The sequence below is a fragment of the Podarcis erhardii genome (assembly GCF_964252035.2).
Source record: "Podarcis erhardii genome assembly, chromosome: Z".
NCBI classification, from domain to species: Eukaryota; Metazoa; Chordata; class Lepidosauria; order Squamata; family Lacertidae; genus Podarcis; species Podarcis erhardii.
In genome coordinates, this window is record NC_138504.1 from 42,955,963 (window position 1) to 42,974,885 (window position 18,923).

The 18,923-nt window shown below is 44.7% G+C and overlaps 1 protein-coding gene across 3 annotated transcripts in view; it reads right to left on the reverse strand.

The window, feature by feature from the left end:
* Positions 1-18,923, reverse strand: part of WHRN (whirlin) — a 126,244-nt gene that overhangs the window by 23,948 nt on the left and 83,373 nt on the right. For all 3 annotated transcript variants that reach the window (XM_081847525.1, XM_081847523.1, XM_081847524.1), the window contains exons 4-7: positions 18,575-18,777; positions 15,212-15,248; positions 7,148-7,360; positions 2,790-2,996 (exon numbers count right to left, since the gene is read on the reverse strand). In XM_081847525.1, the coding sequence (XP_081703651.1) occupies positions 2,790-2,996; positions 7,148-7,360; positions 15,212-15,248; positions 18,575-18,777 (660 nt within the window). The remainder of the gene's footprint in view (positions 1-2,789; positions 2,997-7,147; positions 7,361-15,211; positions 15,249-18,574; positions 18,778-18,923) is intronic.

The window sequence follows — 18,923 nt, forward strand, 5'->3', positions numbered from 1 at the left end:
CGGGGCATACCAGGAGAGGCGGTCCTGTAGGTATGTGGGTCCTAGGCCGCATAGGGCTTTAAAGGTCAAAACCAGCACCTTAAACCTGACTCTGTACTCCACCAGGAGCCAATGCAGCTGGAAAAGCACTGGGTGAATGTGATCCTGTGGCAAGGACCCCATAAGGAGCCTCGCCATGGCATTCTGCACCCGCTGGAGTTTCTGGGTCAGCTTCAAGGGCAGCCCCGCATAGAGCGAGTTACAATAATCAAGCCTGGAGGTGACCGTCGCATGGATCACTGTGGCAAGATCAGGGCGAGAAAGGTAAGGGACCAACTGCTTAATACGCCGGAGATGGAAAAGTAAGAAGACAGACAGGCCGAGAATGGTTGAGGTTGGTTGGCCAATGCCCCATTTTCCCTCATGAACCACCCTCCACTGGCTATGAGCCATTTAGGGAATTATGAACACCTTGAACCAGGCCTGGCTGCTTACGGGCAGACAGCACAGTGCTTTAAAGAGCAGAGTGCCACTCTCCCATTTTGCTGCACCAATTAGCAACCCAGCATGGCGTTCCCTTCTGTGCAACTTTGCAGGGACCACATGCCAGTGCTGGGCAGTACCAAAGGCAAAAGTAGGAGGAGAACTGAATGCAAATGTTACCTTTTTTTTACAGTGGGCTAGTTTCTACACCCACACATCCAGTCAAGCAGGAAGAATAATCAGAGGACAGATTACAGGCAGGCAAAAACACTCAAGGAGGGTACAGAAGAAGGCCGGTGACCTCAGCTAGAGAAGCCTTAAGGGCCACAGGTGATCACCTGGGCCTAAGATGCCGCACTCCTATTCTAAATAATCAGAGTGAGGGCAGAACAAAAAGCTGTAAGCTGCTTAGAAGCCATGTTGGCATATCAACTGTATAACAACAACAACAACAACAACAACAACAAGAAATTAATTAATAATATTTCTAGAATTAGCCCTCAAAAAGCACAGCAGTGTGGTTTCCTATTCCATCTCCAGGCAACACTCCCAGCCTCCTCCAGCCTCCACCCCTGGGCAATGCCTGCCTTTGAACTACCAGAATCATCAGCTCCATTTATTAAAAGAGGTTTTCAATTTCCCAAGGCTGCTAATGCGTTTATGATGAAAAGGTGTTTTATGGCCAGCAAATTAATTTTGTGGCGGTGAGGCTGCATGCTTAGAGGTGATTATGCTAACTTAATTAGACGTCGTGTATGTGACGAGGTCTCTGAGATGTTATATAGCAATGACTCTGAGGGCGGGGAAGGTTGGCAGGAGGGGAGAGGTGAAGAGGTCAGCTGAGCATGCATAAGGCTATGTTTCCCCACATAGCCCTACAGAAAGCGGCAAAGTCTATGATTGGGTGTAGTTTTAACAGGCAGAAGTCAGGGAGAAAAGACCCTAAGGACCTAAGGATGCAAGAAGAGCCTTGCCAAAGGCCCATCAAGTCCAGCATCTCCTTCTCACAGAGGCCATCTAGATTTCCCAAAGGGAAGCCTACAGGCAGGTCCTGAACCCAAGAACATTCTCCACACTTGAGATTCCCCACAAGTGGTATTCAGAGGCAGAGTGCCTCTGACGGTGGAGGTAGAACACACTCTTAATGACAAGTAGCCTAGATAGTCTTTTCCTCCATGAATTTGTCTAACCCCCCTTTAAAGTTATCCAAATTGGTGGCTGCCACTGCATCTCATTTGGCTATGTGATGATGTCATAAAGTCAAATCAGATGGAGACGATACCTAGCTGTGCCTTTAAATGTAAGGTTGTTTCATTCTGTATGGGAGGGGGGCTTGCAATTTGGATGGTGCCCCATATATCTGATTTTTATTAGTTGGAGCTTGCATCTCCCCCCTGGAAATTGCATGCACAGGGCCTACAATCTGGAACTGGAGCCAAGGATTAAAACTTCCAGTGCTCCCCCTCTTACTAAGATACCAGTCTAGATTTGGCATCTTGTGCTGGCAATTTGTGTTTTAATAAGCAGCAGCCTGAAGACGTAAGAAGCCATCTTATACAGAGAGGTCTGTAGTTTCCGGTTCCAAAGGCAAAGGCACTTTGAAAGGAGATCAATGTTTCTCAGGTTCAGGACAATGAACAGCGCTCCTGTAACTGATGTCAACCATCCAAGTTGTCTCAGCAAAGTCCTGGAGCAACTGGCTAAGTTTTATAGTAGGGCTTTGTTAGTCATTGACTGGAGACCCTACTGCCTGAGTTTGCCTATGGGTCCACCTAGCTCAGCCCTATTTACACTGACTGGCAGAGAAGCTCTTCAGGGTTTCTGACTGGGAGCATTCCCAACCCTATCTGGATGTGCCAGGAAATGTACCTGGGACTTTCTACTTGCAAAACAGATGCTTTACCACTGAGTTACAGGCCATCTTCAAAGACACATTTACATATATGTAATGTTTAGTTCTCCTGCCAACCTAGCACTCCTGCCAACCTAGCAGTTCAAAAGCATGTCAAAGTGCAAGTAGATAAACAGGCACCACTCCAGTGGGAAGGTAAACAGTGTTTCCGTGCGCTGCTCTGGTTCGCCAGAGGCGGCTTAGTCATGCTGGCCACATGACCCGGAAGCTGTACACTGGCTCCCTCGGCCAGTAAAGCGAGATGAGCGCCGCAACCCCAGAGTCGGCCACTACTGGACCTAATGGTCAGGGGTCCCTTTACCTTTAATGTTTAGTTTGAGTTTCAGCTATATCTTGTTAACTAAAGGGGATAGGACATGAAAACATCCAACCATGGCACATATCAGACCACTGAAGGAGAGGAGAGGGCACTTACCCGAGCTGAACTGACTGTGGTAGAAGTGAAATGACTCCCAGTGGAAGAGACTGTGTCACTGCAGGACATCAAGGAGTAGGAGTCTGTTCCTGTCCCCGAGGGCTGCCGGGCCTTCATGAATTCGATCTCCCTCTTCAGGACCAGATTGTCAAAGCGGTCAAGATCCTGAGGAGATATGACTCCCCTGACCTCTGACAAGAGTGAGAACTGCAAAGAAAGAAGAGAGAATTGCCATGTGGTTGGCTATAATATGGGTGGGCAACCTCAGGCCCAGGAGCCAAAAGTGGCTCTTCAGTTCTCTCTATTAGGCCCTCAGTACTCTCAGCAGGCCGTACCTCTTACTGCTCAAATGCAGTATGGTATTGAGATATGGGGGATCAATCATAATAACCTGAAAGTGTGGCAGAATAAGTTCCTAAGGTATCTGCTGGAGCTTCCTAAGGTACCTCCAGATACCCCAGCTACCTTCCTTAGCACTGAGACAGGTGTCGTGTTTGTAAAAGCTAGGGCAGAGATGGCTGCTTTTTTGTACTATAAAAGGGTCCTGGATATGCCAGAGGGCTACTTGCCTAGACTATGCCTGGAGGAACAATGGAAGAAGGGTGTTTGGGCCAAGTTAGTACAAGACGTGTACAAGAGATATTTTTGTAATCCCTGGGGTTAAATGATTGCTCAGGGACTGGATTCATAAACAGAATAACAAGCAAGATTTATCTCTACCCCATCTCAAAATTCTCCCATTGGTACTATTTGCTGAAATCTAACCACACCAGAGATCAATACTTGCAGTCACTTACTTTTGCCTTCCTGAGAACTGAATTTACAGCTCTCCGTTTTCAAACAATGCCTTAGATGGAAGATATAAAAATGTTTAAGACTTTGTACTAAAATGCATTTAAGACTTTGTAATTGTGGGGTAGGTGAAGTAGAAGATCTCCCCCATTATATACTCAATTGTTAGCTCTATCAAAACCCCAGAAATAGATTTTTGGAACAGATGCTGGCACCACTACAGGGACAGAACCCTGAAGTGAAAATATGTTGGCTATTATCTGACGGTGATCTGTTTGTCACATACAAAACAGTCCTATTTGCTAAAGCTGCTAAAAGTATTCATGCTAGCTATATAAAAGACAATGCTGTAGACTGTGCAGGCAATTCATTAACTTGACTGACTGTAAATCCATATCTCTGGATTTCTTTTAACAGGTTTCAATTGACTTGCTGGATCTGTAATTGAATTTATAATGGCCTTTAGTGAAGCACAATAAATAATTGATTGATTTGCTATAACATGGGTGGGCAACCTCAGGCCCAGGAGCCAAAAGTGGCTCTTCAGTCCTCTCTATCTGGCCCTCAGTACTCTCACCATGCCATACCTCTCACTGACTCTGCCTCACATTCTTCTCAAGTGCTATGCCTCTTTGGAATGTGTCCCTGAATTCTGTTAATTCCTCTCGCTTGCCAGGGTTGAGAGAGGAGTGCATGTGTATAGATCCTTCTGACTTTTCTGTGGTTGAAAGGTAGCCCACTGGTCAAAAATATGAATCACATCCATTGCTCCACTGACTTAGTCCTTTGGCCACGTCCATCAATGGAACATGGAACCTGAAAGGTTTCCCATCAGTGAATGCAGTCCTCAGGCTGGAAAATGTTCCCCATACCTGGGCAAGATAACTTCTTCAATTAGATAATACAAGTATGTAAAGGTCAGATAACCACTCGACTGGCTGTTCACTCCAAGCAACTTGTTGACCCAAGGTTGGGAGGGATGGGTGCATCTGTTTGATTGTTATTTTTCCAATCTTAATTTCAGTGTTCTACATTTCCGTGTGTGTGTGTGTGTGTGTGTGTGTGTGTGTGTGTGTATACCTCATGAAAATTCATGAACATTTTAGGGCTAATTTTTTCCTAATATACACATTTTTGCAAGCAATTTCCCCTAAAATACTGCACTTTTGTATGTTATCTTCTGATACATCTGCATTTTGATGTATTTTTGTAAACATTACTTGGCTGGAAAACTGCCTGGCCAAATTTGGAGAAGTGTGAATTTCAAGGGACTGCTATGTTTTCAGTTTGCATAACATTTCATAAAGAGCAAATTAGGTAGACTTGCCTTTAAATGCAAGCTGGACTGAAATTCTCTCCTCTACCACCCATCCCTAAGCAGAGCACTAAATCAAAACTTGCTTAGGCTTAATCCATTTGTTTAGAGTTGTCCAGTTTAGTTCTGACAGTGCTGCTCTGTCCTTTAAATGCTGATTGAACAGGCAAACAAAACAAAACACAAAACAAGTGAAGACCTTTAGAGGGCTTAGAGATAAGGTAATAGGTAGAAAGTACCCAACACAGGGTAGAAAGTGCTGTTGCTCAGAAAAAGTTTCAGCTTCATCTGGAAGCCTTCATAACCCTTCTGGTTTGTTTTTTTAAAAAATAATATTTATTACTTTTCCAACAATTTAAACACTACAAAAAAGAAGAACAATACAATACAATACAAAAACACTACATAACACTAACACATTAAACTAACAAAACAAAACAAAAACAGTTTAAAACACATCAAATAATTTCAGTATCTTATCTTTCATTCACTTATTTCCGCGACCTCCGCACACCTCCCTTTTTGTATTCCACTTCTGTTAATTGTTTCAGCAATTCCTTTCCATCTTCCTCTGTTTTCTATCCTATAATTATCTTAGCACATTCTAACCTTATTTTTCCTTTAATACTCTATTAATCTGTTTATACTTAATTCCTTATAGCATTTCTACTAAAGCCATATAACTTCATTCCAACATTTTTCTAACATTCATTAATTTTACAGTATTTCCGTAAATAATCTTTAAACTTTTTGCAGTCTTCTTCCACCGACTCTTCTCCCTGGTCTCAGATTCTGCCAGTCATTTCTGCCAGTTCCATATAGTCCATCAACTTCATCTGCCATTCTTCCTGGGTGGGTAAATCTTGTGTCTTCCAATACTTCGCGATGAGTACTCTTGCTGCTGTTGTTGCATACATGAAAAATGTTCTATCCTTCTTTGGCACCAATTGGCCGACCATGCCCAGGAGAAAGGCCTCTGGTTTCTTCAGAAAGGTATATTTGAATACCTTTTTCATTTCATTATAAATCATCTCCCAGAATATCTTAATCCTTGGGCATGTCCACCAAAGGTGAAAGAATGTACCTTCAATCTCATTACATTTCCAGCCTTCATAACCCTTCTGGTTCAGGGAGAACCAATGGGTAGCCAGGATTGGTAGGGTCACTCATGTAGCTACTGCCTAGGGCAGTGATGGCCAAACTTGGCCCTCCAGCTGCTTTGGGACTACAACTCCCATCATCCCTAGCTAACAGGACCAGTGGTCAGGGATGATGGGAATTGTAGTCCCTAAACAGCTGGAGGGCCAAGTTTGGCCATCGCTGGTCTAAGACCTAGGCTATGGGTAGGCAAACTAAGGCCCGGGGGCTGGATCCGGCCCAATCACCTTCTCAAACCAGCTGGCGGATGGTCCCGGAATCAGTGTGTTTTTACATGAGTAGAATGTGTCCTTTTATTTAAAATGCATCTCTGGGTTACTTGTGGGGCATAGGAATTTGTTCATTCCCCCCCCTTCAAAATATAGTCCAGCCCCCCACAAGGTCTGAGGGACAGTGGACCGGTCCCCTGCTGAAAAAGTTTGCTGACCCCTGACCTAGGCAATGCTCTGGACTGCAATTCTACTAACTCACCACATGGGGCAGCAGCAAACTATCATTGGCCGTCTCCATTTCTGCCTGTCTGGCAGCAACAGATTACACAGGAGCACCTTATCAGATATAAAGAAATTGGCAATGCTATTTCCTTTGAATAATTTATTCAGAGCTGTGCCCTAGGACCATCTACACAGTTGGTTTTCTGCATGCATAGCAGGAACCTCCTCACTCCTTTCTCATGCTCTGTCTTGATTGTGTGGGCATAGGAGGGTTGATCCCATGTTAGACTGAATACATGGGGGGAGGGTAGTTGTAAGCCCATAGCCCACCACTACGTTCATTTCACACAATGAACCTACCGTATGTCTATGCCAACTGTCTGAGAATAAACTGTATAAGCACAATCAGGGACCCTGACTATTCACAAGGATTCCTGATTTCATGGATGGAATCTGTGAGCGGATATGAGCTGAAGATGCAAGCAGATGCAAGTTTTGTTGGAACCCATGTATGCAAGCAAACCCTGTTTTCCCCTTGCTCAATGCAGTGTGTAAACACGCATAGCAGAAAGTCAAGAAAAAGCTGGAAACCCCTACCAGAACCCTGATTAGCTCATTATTCCACCCCCACCCTCGCGATTGGACCTCTCCCATCTAACCTTGGCGTGAGTGTTGAGCAGTTCAAACAGAGCCATGACAAGGGCATCAACTGGAATGTTGTTCTCCTTGTACTCATCCAGGTAATAGCCCATGGTGGATCGCTCAGGTTCATTCAGGAGATGACGTGCTTGCTCCTCCAGCATCACACGGCTTTGGTTCACCAAGCTGCTCAGGGTTACCTGGGATCCTGCCAGACCTCTGTAAAAAGATGGCTGGGAGTGGGAGGAGGAGAAAGAGCATTAAGGGAAATGAACTTTTCAGGGCCACCATCACCTGACTGCAGAAATCTTAGTCCATTGGTTATTTGACCAATGCCACTTATGACTTTGTACATGAAGAAAATAACATAATTGAAGAATAACATCACCCTTTCTTTGGGTTGATGCCAACTCAGTATTACTCAGAGAAGATTCATTGAAATTAAGGAGCCTATGCAATCCATGCCCATTATTTCAAATGGATCTAGTCTGAGTAGGATTAACATAAGCATAAGGTCTCAGGTGAGCCATGTGTGTGCTCCAGATTGAAGATAAATTCCATTCTTTGCATAAGAGAAAGAAGACTGTTGTTTCTAATATGGCATTGTCTTTTTTGGGGGTGGAGTTTGCTGGGAAACATAGGGTTGAAGGTAGCTTTCCTCCACCCAGTTTCTTGCTTTCATGTCCCTCACTCTCTGCCTCATTTGGAGCGTCCATACATCATCATATGGTATTACTCAAAAGGCATTGCTGGAGGGGTGGGGGACAATGACAACCCTCATCCATTAAAATGGGACTTGTTTCCCAAGTAAGGCCTTATTCATGCATTTTTTGTATGTATGTGTACTGGACTAATGGGAACACATGAGCTAATCCTGCCCCAGAAATGCTGACTTGTGTGCTGGGCCTTGTGTGCTGGGCCTTGTGTGCTGGGTGCCATTTTTTAAACAAAAAACAAATGTGGGACTTCTGGTCAGTTAGGTGGCTGGGATGCGTGGCTGCGCTGTGTGGCATACTGCATGCCAGTATGACTTGTCAACTCAATGCCCTCCTGGTGTTGTTAGACTCCAACTGCCATCAGTGCCAACCAGCATGGCCAAAGGTCAGGGATGATGGGAGTTCATTAAGAATATAACAAGACCCTGCTGGATGAGACCCTCCTTCCCTGGAGGTTTTTAAGCCGAGGTTGGATGGTCATCTGTCATGGATGCTTTAGTTGAGATTCCTGCATTGCAGGCGGTTGGACTAGATGACCCTTCAATTTTTCATAAAAACCAATTAAGCAGCCCTTAAGAGGGTGTTCAGGTCGCGGGTTAAACCACAGAGCCTACGACTTGCCGATCAGAAGGTCGGCGGTTCTAATCCCAGCGATGGGGTGAGCTCCCATTGCTCAGTCCCTGCTCCTGCAAACCTAGCAGTTTGAAAGCATGTCAAACTGCAAGTAGATAAATAGGTACCACTCTGGCGGGAAGGTAAACGGCATTTCTGTGCACTGCTCTGGTTTGCCAGAAGCGGCTTAGTCATGCTGGCCACATGAACTGGAAGCTGTAAGCCGGCTCCCTTGGCCAGTAAAGCGAGATGAGCACCGCAACCCCAGAGTCAGTCATGACTGGACCTAATGGTCAGGGTTCCCTTTACCTTTAAGAGGGAGTTCACCAGACCTAGTCTCTTGGATCCTAGTCTACCACTCTACGACACCACACTGGATTTGTAGTTCAGCTTATCTGGAGACACAAAGTTGGCTGTCCCTGAAGTAGTCTGTGCATTCTCTCCTGCCCTTTAATGCATTTAATACCCAGGATGATTTGATATCAGCAGATGCACTCTGCCACTAAGCTACTACTCCGCCCCTCCCATACAAGTCTCTTTGCCATCTCATACCACGTCCAAACTCCAAAAATAGACGGTTCATTATCCTGCCTTGCATTCAAGTGTCTGGGAGAGTCTCTTCACTTTAAAATTAGAACCTTTGCATAATTTTATTTTTGCATTATGCCTTGATTTTTAGGCTGTTCTTTAAATATAAAAATGGGCAAAGAACCTTCATCAGCTGCAGACAGAGGAATAGAATGAGTGGGAAATGTAGGAGAGTGGCTAGCATTGTAAAGCGTTCCTCCATTAAAATCAATCCAGTTGCTCTCAAAAGGTTTCAGAGTAGGTGGCCTGCTGGTGGGGAATCTTTTGGCCCTTGGAATAATCAGCAATTGTTAACACTTGAGTCTGATTGAGAAGGTCCCTTTCTTGTTCCTAGCCAGGATTCCATAAGACCCCTGATGATGGCAGCCCGATTCATTTTAAGCAGGAATAGGGAATGCTTTTCCATTTAGGGGGCCACATTCCCTTCTGGGCAAGCTTTTGGGGGCCATGTGTGGTGTCTAGAGAATGAGAATTATGACGAAAACCAAAATGGAAGCAGCGGGAGCTGCTGCAGTTTGCATGTTTCTCTGTGGTTAGGAACAGAAATCGTTCAAGTGAATGCAATCAGTATTCATTCACCTCAGTATTAAGCCTGCAAATATGTAATGAATGATGTTTTCAACATTGTTTCAATGTTTGAAATGGATATATATGTAACATAAATAGCTACATAATTCTGTAACTTACATAGCTTCAGTTAAATAGTGGATATTGAGATGATTAACATACTGTCTCTAGGGGAAACCATAGAGCAGCAGAATGGAAACAGCGTTGATTGTGGTGAATACAGGTCAGAATGGAAATCGCAGGCTTCTTACATCCCTCGGAGTGGAGAGTGTTTTTCCTCTGGAGGTGGGGCTAATCCTCATCTAGCTAGCCTTCTAGTGGCCATGTGCCAGTGGTGGGCAGAGCCCAGGCAAAAGTGGGCAGAGCAAAGGATGCAAATTTTCCCTTTGTACAATACACTAGTTTTCCCACATACCCTCATGTCCCTATCTGTCCTCCTACCAGGCAAGCTAAAGGCACGATTTGAGTTCAATTAAGCCATGGGTAGGCAAACTAAGGCCCCGGGGCCAGATGCAGCCCAATCACCTTCTCAATCCGGCCCGTGGACGGTCCAGGAATCAGCGTGTTTTTACATGAGTAGAATGTGCCCTTTTATTTAAAATGCATCTCTGGGTTCTTTGTGGGGCCTGCCTGGTGTTTTTACATGAGTAGAATGTGCCCTTTTATTTAAAATGCATCTCTGGGTTCTTTGTCGGGCATAGGAATTCGTTCATATTTTTCTTCCAAAGTATAGTCTGGCCGCCACAAGGTCAGAGGGACAGTGGACCGGCCCCCTGCTGAAAAAGTTTGCTGACCCCTGAATTAAACATTCCAGTCACATAGAAGAGAAGCGTGCTCTCCACTGCTGCCCAAAAAGGCAAAACTAGATCTCATAGCCTTAGGCTGCAAGAGAGAAGACTGTGGCTGACTATGAAGAGAAACTTCTTGGTGGGGTGAGCAGTCTGGCTAGAGACCCAATTTCCTTAGAGGGGTGGTTGTCCCTTGCTGGAGGCTGGAGAGTCATCTGTTCAGGATGCACTGGGAGGAGGGATATATTTGGATGCCTACAAGCACCCCTGAAATTCTATTAATCCTGCCATTGTTCCAACCCCGAGAAGGTGGTAATCCCTGGTAGAGCACCTCAAAACCTGGAGGCTCCATTTGGTATAATATATTTTATAGAAGATTTCCCTGTGTTCTAATCCTTTCTCAAAGCCATCTTCCCCTGTTGCTCTCTAGCAATTATTCCTTGGTACTCTCTGAAATAATGAGGGGAAGGGTTGTAGTTCAGCAGCAGGGTGCTTGCCCTGCATGCACAAGGCAGCAGTTTCAATCCCTGGCATCACCAGTTAAGGCTGGGAAGGTCAACTGTCTAGAATCCTGGAAGCCCCTGCCAGTCAGTGTAGGCAAGAAGGATCAATGGTCTGATTCAGTAGAAGACAGCTTCTTTTGTTCCTAAGAGGAATATTTATGAAAGGAGACACAGACTTTGCATCTATTTCACTACTGAATAATTTCCCTTGGGAAAGATACTCAGAACATGTGAGGAATAATTCATGAAAGTATAATTGCACCTAATGGATTTGCTTCTGGCACTCTCCCCTTCCAACCCACTCCCATTGGTGTGGTTCCTTCTCTTTTGTTGCTTGAGTACAAAGTCGCAACTGCTGCTGAGGTTGAAAAGATGGGATGGGCACCGTTGTGAGTTTGGTGTGTGTGTGTGTGTGTGTGTGTGTGTGTGTGTGTTAGGCTGTATGCTAGAGTCCCTTCAGTTTCCTGGATTCAAATTGCTGGAGAACCAGATGAGTTTCTTGGTAATGGTCCTCTAAGAATGGACCCTTAAGGTAACAAAGGAAGTGGCTCTGTGCTAGACTGCAAATGGGTGGAGCTCCCTCCTTGAGCTCACTGGTAGTTAGAAAGACAAAGGTCAGAGCTGAGGTGCATAAGCTGGAAATTAGAAAAAAGTTGCAGGATGGGAAGCCAGGGAGTCAGAACCATGCCTGATTTCTGCTGGAATCCAAATATGTGGTTATGGGAGTAGCAAGACCTTCTTTGGGTGTTAATGCTGTAAGCCCCTCCATCACAAACTCAGATTGTATATACGTGTAAATAAACCATATATTATAAGGATGCCACTGTCTGCTGTCTCTCATTCTGAGGAAACCAAACCCTGGGTAAGAGCTTAGAACCCTGGAATCTCACAGCGCTCAGAGATTGGGGTAGCACACAACAGTGCTGTTGCTTCAAGAGAGGTCAGACTCTAGTGACCAAAATTAGAAAGATCAATGGAGGATCACAGAATAGTCCAATGTACTAATAGCGAACTCCTCATCAGTTATTGGATCCATGCACGAAAGAGGCATCAGTCGGTTTAGGGAGGACCCTAAAGGGCAAGCCCCCCCCCCATAAAAAGCTTAGTGTGGCCCAAACATGATATGTGGACATGAAATATTGCCTGACTGTTGTGCAGAAGTGGAAAATTGAGAGAATTTTCCTAATCCTCCTTTTTAAGTCATTGAAGTTTGTAGCCATCCTGTGGGAGAGAGTTCCAAAGTTTAATTATCTGCTGCATGAAGAAGTGCTTTCTTTTAACTGTCCTGATTATTTATTATATACCACTAGAGCTATTTCAGCTTTCTCCCTGAACATCTGAATTACTTCTCAAAAAGGCAATCAATCTCTTGGAAAGTCATGTCCAGAAACATGTTGCAATCAATCTCTTGGAAAGTCATGTCCAGATCACCTTTAGAAGGGTTAGCCCTGAAATGGATGAACTGGGGAATTTCAATTTCTGCATGTCATTTTTCCAACTTTATATCCAGTTCCCTACATTGCTTCAGCAAGTTGTAATTATATGTGCAGTGGTACCTCTGGTTGCGAATGGATCCCGTTCGCAACCTGAAAGGAACACAACCCACGTCTGCGTGTGCACAGATCGCGATTCACTGCTTCTGCGCATGTGCATGATGTCATTTTGCCCGTCTATGCATGCACGAGCGTTGAAACCCAGAAGTAACCCTTTCCGGTACTTCCAGGTCGCTGCAGGACGCAACCTGAAAACGCTCAACCTGAAGCAAACGTAACATGAGGTATGACTGTATTAAAAAATCCTCGTGAAAAATTCTTTAACAAATTTCTCATCATGAACACATTGTTGCATGCCAGTTTGACTAAACACATTTTGCAAGTAATTTCCTCTAATATATCTGTATGTTATTTTCCAAAATACCATGCATTTTAAGGCATATTTCTCCATAACACGTGGCTTTTTGTATACATCGGTTGAAGAACCGCATCACAAAACCTGGAGAAGTACAAATTACAAAGGGCATTTGTATTATCTCTTCACATATTGATCTGGGAAGTGTAAATTAGGTAGTTTCTCATTCAGCTGCAAGAAAAATCTAATTCCGTTCCCGTCCCTATAACTCAGAAGTAAGACCTATTGAGTTGAATGGGCCTTACTCCCACATGAGCAAGTTTAACATTACAGCCAAATTCTTCAGAGCGATTCCAAACATGACAAGTGTTTTCGTGAACAGACATTTTCTCCTAACACATGGCGGCACGCAAACTGTTTGCAATAACTTCCGCCCTGGAGGCAGCAACAGAGTTGGCTCTGGCAAGCTGCAACGACAGTCAACACACTGAAGAGAGACCCTTGTAAATCTTTTTATCAGCAAAAGCCACCTGCAGAACTTAGCAGCTCATTTCCATTTTTAAGAAATGAGGAATGCCCTGCTGCAACTGACACCACTGGCGCAATTGGAATCTCACACAATTGTTTGGGGCACGATGCAGCTCGAGGGAATTGGACCGGCTCCTGATGACGCAGGTTCGAAAGCTCTGCAGGAGGACAGTGATAAGCACTGATTTACTTTTTGCTGCCTACAGCAATGAGAGAAGAAAATCCAAGGACCAGGCTCCTTTTGTGATAAGTGCACAGGCACACATCTCAGTTCCCAGAAGGCCAGTTTACACAGTCAGTAGAACCATGTGGTAAATCACTTCCTGGAATGCTCTATTTTAGGTTACAGATGGAGACTGCATATTGGAATTCTTCCCCGTGGAGATGCCACCCTCTCTGTAAATAGAAAGCAGAGCCTTTGGAAGAAGAGACAACAGTGGAGGTTGAATCATTAGAGGGAGCAGTGCACTGCCCTACAAATCAGCCTGCCCCCAGCTGGACTCCAGATGATAGCTTTCTTACCTACAATCATTGTAAGGGGGGGCATTGGGTGTCCTCCCCCTGCATATGAAAGCCACAACCTAAAGCAGGGATGGGGAACCTCAGGCCCAGGGGCCAAATGTGGCTCTCCAGGTGTCTCTGTCTGCCCCTGGAGACTCTCCACACATTCCCTTCAGGTAATCTGTGGGGCTGCTATCAACGTGTTCACTCTGGATGGGAGACCACCAGGTCCCTTCTGTTCTTTCTGTATATGGGTCTGGACTTGGACCAGGACAGTCCTTCAAACAATCAGATAGAGGACTGTCCTCTGCAAAGGTAGTGACAGGGCCCCCTGCATGGAAGTCTGGGTTAGGAGCTGGGTGTGATCTGGCACCACCAGGCAGAAGCTGTTGACTCAGTTGTCATGTTTTTGTGTTCATGATAGTTTGTGTGTGTTTAAAGCAGCCATGTGTGTGCAATTCATAGTGTTCATGTGAAAAGTCCCCATGGTTTATACAAAATGGAGGCACGGATGCACTTGATTGCTGCCTCTCATGCTTCAGAGTAACTAATAACTAATTCTCAATTCTCTGCAAGGTCCTGTAAAAAACCCCAGCCATGACTTCAATTAGATTGAAGTCCCGAGTCTATAAAATGTGGGCAGTAAACCAATACTGCAGATGGGATTCCGCCCTGTCCAATGCTCCTGGTCATTCTCTCCCTCCCTCTGCGTCACATGCTTTTGCCTGTTTCTTATTTCTAACTCTCTTTCCTGGCTCCCATCTCAAAAGAAAAAGGGAAGATTAAATCTGTGAGAATGATGCCACACATCTCCTTTTGCAAATAGGAACTTAAAAAGGGGTTTTTTATGCAGGACCTTAACAGAGGTTGAAAAGGTTAAGTTCCTGCTTCATGTCTGTTGTGACCCTGATGGTTATTAGCTTCCCCCTACCAGCTGATTTGATTTTATCTCTTTCACAGGGGTTAGGAATTAGGCTGGCCAGTTTCACCCATGGGCACACACACCTTTCACTCACTTGACACCATGCAACATCAGATGTGTGACAGGTGAAGCCTGTCCAGGCCAACCATGGCTACCAAGGAATAATTACTGCTCCTCATCATTCCTTGGCAGTGAGGCTTGTATTCAGTGTTATTTACATTCAGCAAGCCCTGCTTTCAACAGGAATTTTTGGAGCCTCAGCTTCAGTTGAAGCCTGGTCTGCAAAGGAAGAATCATCAAATGACACCATGGGGTTGACAGGTTGGTGGCCCTGCTCACCTGTCAAAAGTGACCCATGGACAATGGACAAGTCCAGTTACCCATCCCTACACTAGTGGGAACAGATTTTGCTTTGGGCAGCTTTCATGAGTTGCTTCAAACTTCTGCAAAGTCCAAACAACATTTCAGAAGCAATCCTTTGACCTGCTTTGTGAGCCTGGATGTCTCTTACCTTTGCTATCCCCTCTGCTGTGTGATCTCCAGAGACCCTAGAGTAAAAACAGTCATCATTAGCACCAACTAATGGGAGTACCAACTGGGAGTACAAAATCTAGGTAAAAAGAGATCTTAGCTACTAAGCCTCAAAAAAAGAAATTGAAAGTGAAAAGAATGATGAGTCTTTCTTTGGTTATTATTTTCCTTTTACCTGTGGTGAAATTTGTGCCACAAATTAGGGTGGCAGTTAATTTTCACTCATTCTACTCGTAGTAGGTCCATTGAAATTAATGACTGTAAGTCAGTCAGGCCCATTATTTTTGATAGGTCCAGACCTTCTGAGTGTCCCTATTTTGCAGGAAAAGTCCTGGATGTACAGAAGCCATCCTGGTTTCAGATTTGATCCTGGAATGTCCCACTTTTTTTTAAGGATATCTCTATTTCCATCAGATAAGTGTTAAAGGACATGGAGTTATGCGACCCCCGAGTCAAGGAGATATGTAACTATACAACCTTTAGAAACCGCCTAAAGGCAGTCCTGTATAGGGGAGGTTTTTTAATGTTTAATGTTTTATTATGTTTCTATATATGTTGGAAGTCTCCCAGAGTGGCTGGGGCAATGCAGATGGACAGGGTATTAATAATGATGATGATGATGATGGAATAGGACATCCTTATTTTTTTATTTTCATTGGAGAAATGATGGAGGGCATGTAGGCCTATTTTGAGTACGGACACATCGGCACCCTAACAGTGTGATACAAACCCTAACAGTGTGATACAAATTTAAACAGTCATGACTTTCCCTAAAGAATTCTGGGACCTGTATTTTAAGGGTGCTAAGAGCTGTTAGAAGACTTTCTGTTCCCCTCTCAAAGCTTTAATTCACAGAATTCTCTGGAAAGAGGGATAGACTGTTAAACCTTAACAGTTCCCAGGATATTTGGGGGAAGCCATGACATTTTAAAGTAGTATGTTGGCATCTATCTGTCTTGAGACACAATGAAGTGTGCCTGTGGAAGTGGAGTCAAACAGCTGGAGACCCACCACACCTGCTGTGGCTGCAGAGACCAGAAACTCATAACTGCTGCCTCCTGTGTTGTTTTTGCTGTGTTAGCAGCACTGAAGTGACCTTACAGAAGCACATGTCTGGGCAGTGTGTATGGAGGTCCTGGGCTGCCCAGAGGACAAGACCACCCTCTCAGTCTCACTGATAATGGTCCAAAAGAAAGCACAGCAATACATTTGGCACCATTTGAGCCGCAGGAGTTGCCAGAAGGAGGCGTAAAAGGTGCCATCCAACCATCAATGTTGCTTTAAATATATAGTGCAGATGAGGCCTAAGACTAGCATTAGATACAATGCTATGGGACAACACCATTCATTTATCCAACACCATTTCCCTCTCTTGCTGTGTGATCCCAGCCAATTAGGGATCATACGATGAATGAGATGCTGTTCGGATGCTATGTAGCTAACAACATTTGATGACATTACTGAGGCAAACAAAGCAGCGCTGCCCTCATGGGAAGTGGATGTATCCCCACATTGCTGAAGCAGCGATTTAATAGTATATTTCTTCATGCACTACAAGGAGTAATGAAACCTCCCTCAGAATGTGGCAAGTCAGGGAATGTATCTCAATTACTTCAACACACATACACACACAAATAGGGCAAAAACATTTGTCCCTGTTCAGACGGCTCTGGAAAGCTTTTCTGAAAAGCTGTGTGTGATTTCCCCCACTTCTTTGAACCAGCTGAAATGAAATTCTGCACAAATTTGTCAATGTTCCCAGAATCTGGGTTTTAAACATTTGTAGTACAGTGGTACCTCCGTTTAAGAACAACCCTGTTTACGAACTATTTGGTTTATGAACTGCACAAAACTGGAAGTAGTGTCCCGGTTTGCAAACTTTACCTCAGTCTAAGAATGGAGGCCAAATGGTGGAAGGGCACCAGCAGCTGGAGGCCTCATTAGGGAAAGTGTGCCTTGGTTTAAGAACGGTTTCGGTTTAAGAACGGACTTCCAGAACAGATTAAGTTTGTAAACCGAGGTACCACTGTATTTGCATTTGAAGGTCATCACTGAAGGCTTGATCTTTCTAAAACAACCACCACAACATGCAGATGAACCAAGAAACTTACATCCTAACACCTGAACATCAAGATTTGAGAGAACAGGGCCTTTTGTCCTATTAAAGAACCTGCCACAGGGCCACCCACCTACAATTAGGCAGAATGAGAACTTTCCTGTGATGGGTTTTGAGATCTTCAGGGGAGGCCCTTCTAGGGCATTTTTTCCCAGCTAGAACTCACAGGAACTCAGTTCTGGCACCTCTCAGATGGGCACCATTGCCATTATAAGAGAACAAGGGAATCGTGCGTGGTGAGTTCCACCACCTCTTTCTCTAGAAAAATAGCACTGGGTCCCTCTCTCAGTCTTGTCACCTCTCAAGCGCACTTGGTGGTGCTGCCCTCAGAAGAAGACTGTCTAAAGAACATAATTAGAGCCCCTCTGGATCAGGCCAAAGGGCACCATAGCTCAGCATCAAGTTCTCCCAGTGACCAACCTATAGGACAGGGCCAACTGATGACATTTTGGTTCCTGAGACAAACCACAAAATGATGCTACCACCTCAATGGAAGGGGTGAGTAAAGTCCTACATCATGAACAAGGAGAGAATAAAGATCTACATCAGGATCTGCTTCCCCTGTGGACCCTGCCACATGTGGCGGTTGCCTCATGGGTGGGATTACCCTGCTATGGGAAGCCCAAAAGCAGGAACTGAGTGCAACAGCACTTTTTCCAGTTGTGATTGCCATAGGCACGCTGCTTCCATCAGGAGAGGTAGAAAGAGGTAGAACATAAGAAGTGTCTGGCTGCTGGGTATGTCAAATGGCCTACCTAGCCCAGCACCCAGTTCTTACAGAGGCCAACCAGATGCCCCAGTGGGAAGCCTACTAGCAGGACAAGAGCACTTCCCCCATCTGTGATGACCAGCAACTGGAATACAGAGGAATGTGACTTCTGATGGTGGATATAGAACATAGTTGTAGTGGCTAGTAGACTTGGATAGCTTATCCTCCATGAAGCTGTTGAATCCTATATGGTTATTTATTTATTTGATGTCATTCACAAACTGCTTCCCAAAAAAAATCTCAGTTAATAGTTTGGGATAAGTTTAAAGTGCCAGTTCAACCAGCTTCTTTATTTTTAATTGGGGTTGGGTGGAGTGGGTGGGCAGCTTGTTCCTTGCCTCAGGCATCAAAATGTCTTCAGCCATCTCTCTCTGCCAAGACTTTTATGAATATGGAAATTAAGAGACCGTCTTAGCAACCACAGAAGAATGGAAAAGCCTTGGTAAAAAGATACAAACCCTGCCAAGTTGACTGCCGTCTCACCAATTTGGGAACTGGTGATCCACTTGGTCTCGTCTACAGTGGTCCGAGCATGAGGCAGTCTTCCAATGTCTTTGACAGTCATTATGAGGTGACGTGAAGACTTGAGCAGCTTTACTGCCTCATCATGGGGGATGCTGAGGAAGCTGTGGCCATTCACCTCCAGAATCTGGTCCCCAACCTTTGAAGAGTGTAGAAAGAAAGAGATGATGAGTGCAGAAAATGGGATTGCATCCAATGAATGGCAACCAGTGCAGGTATCTGAGCAAAGGTGTTATAAGCTGATAGGGTCTCACTCCTGCCAGCAATTCTGCACTAACTGCAGCT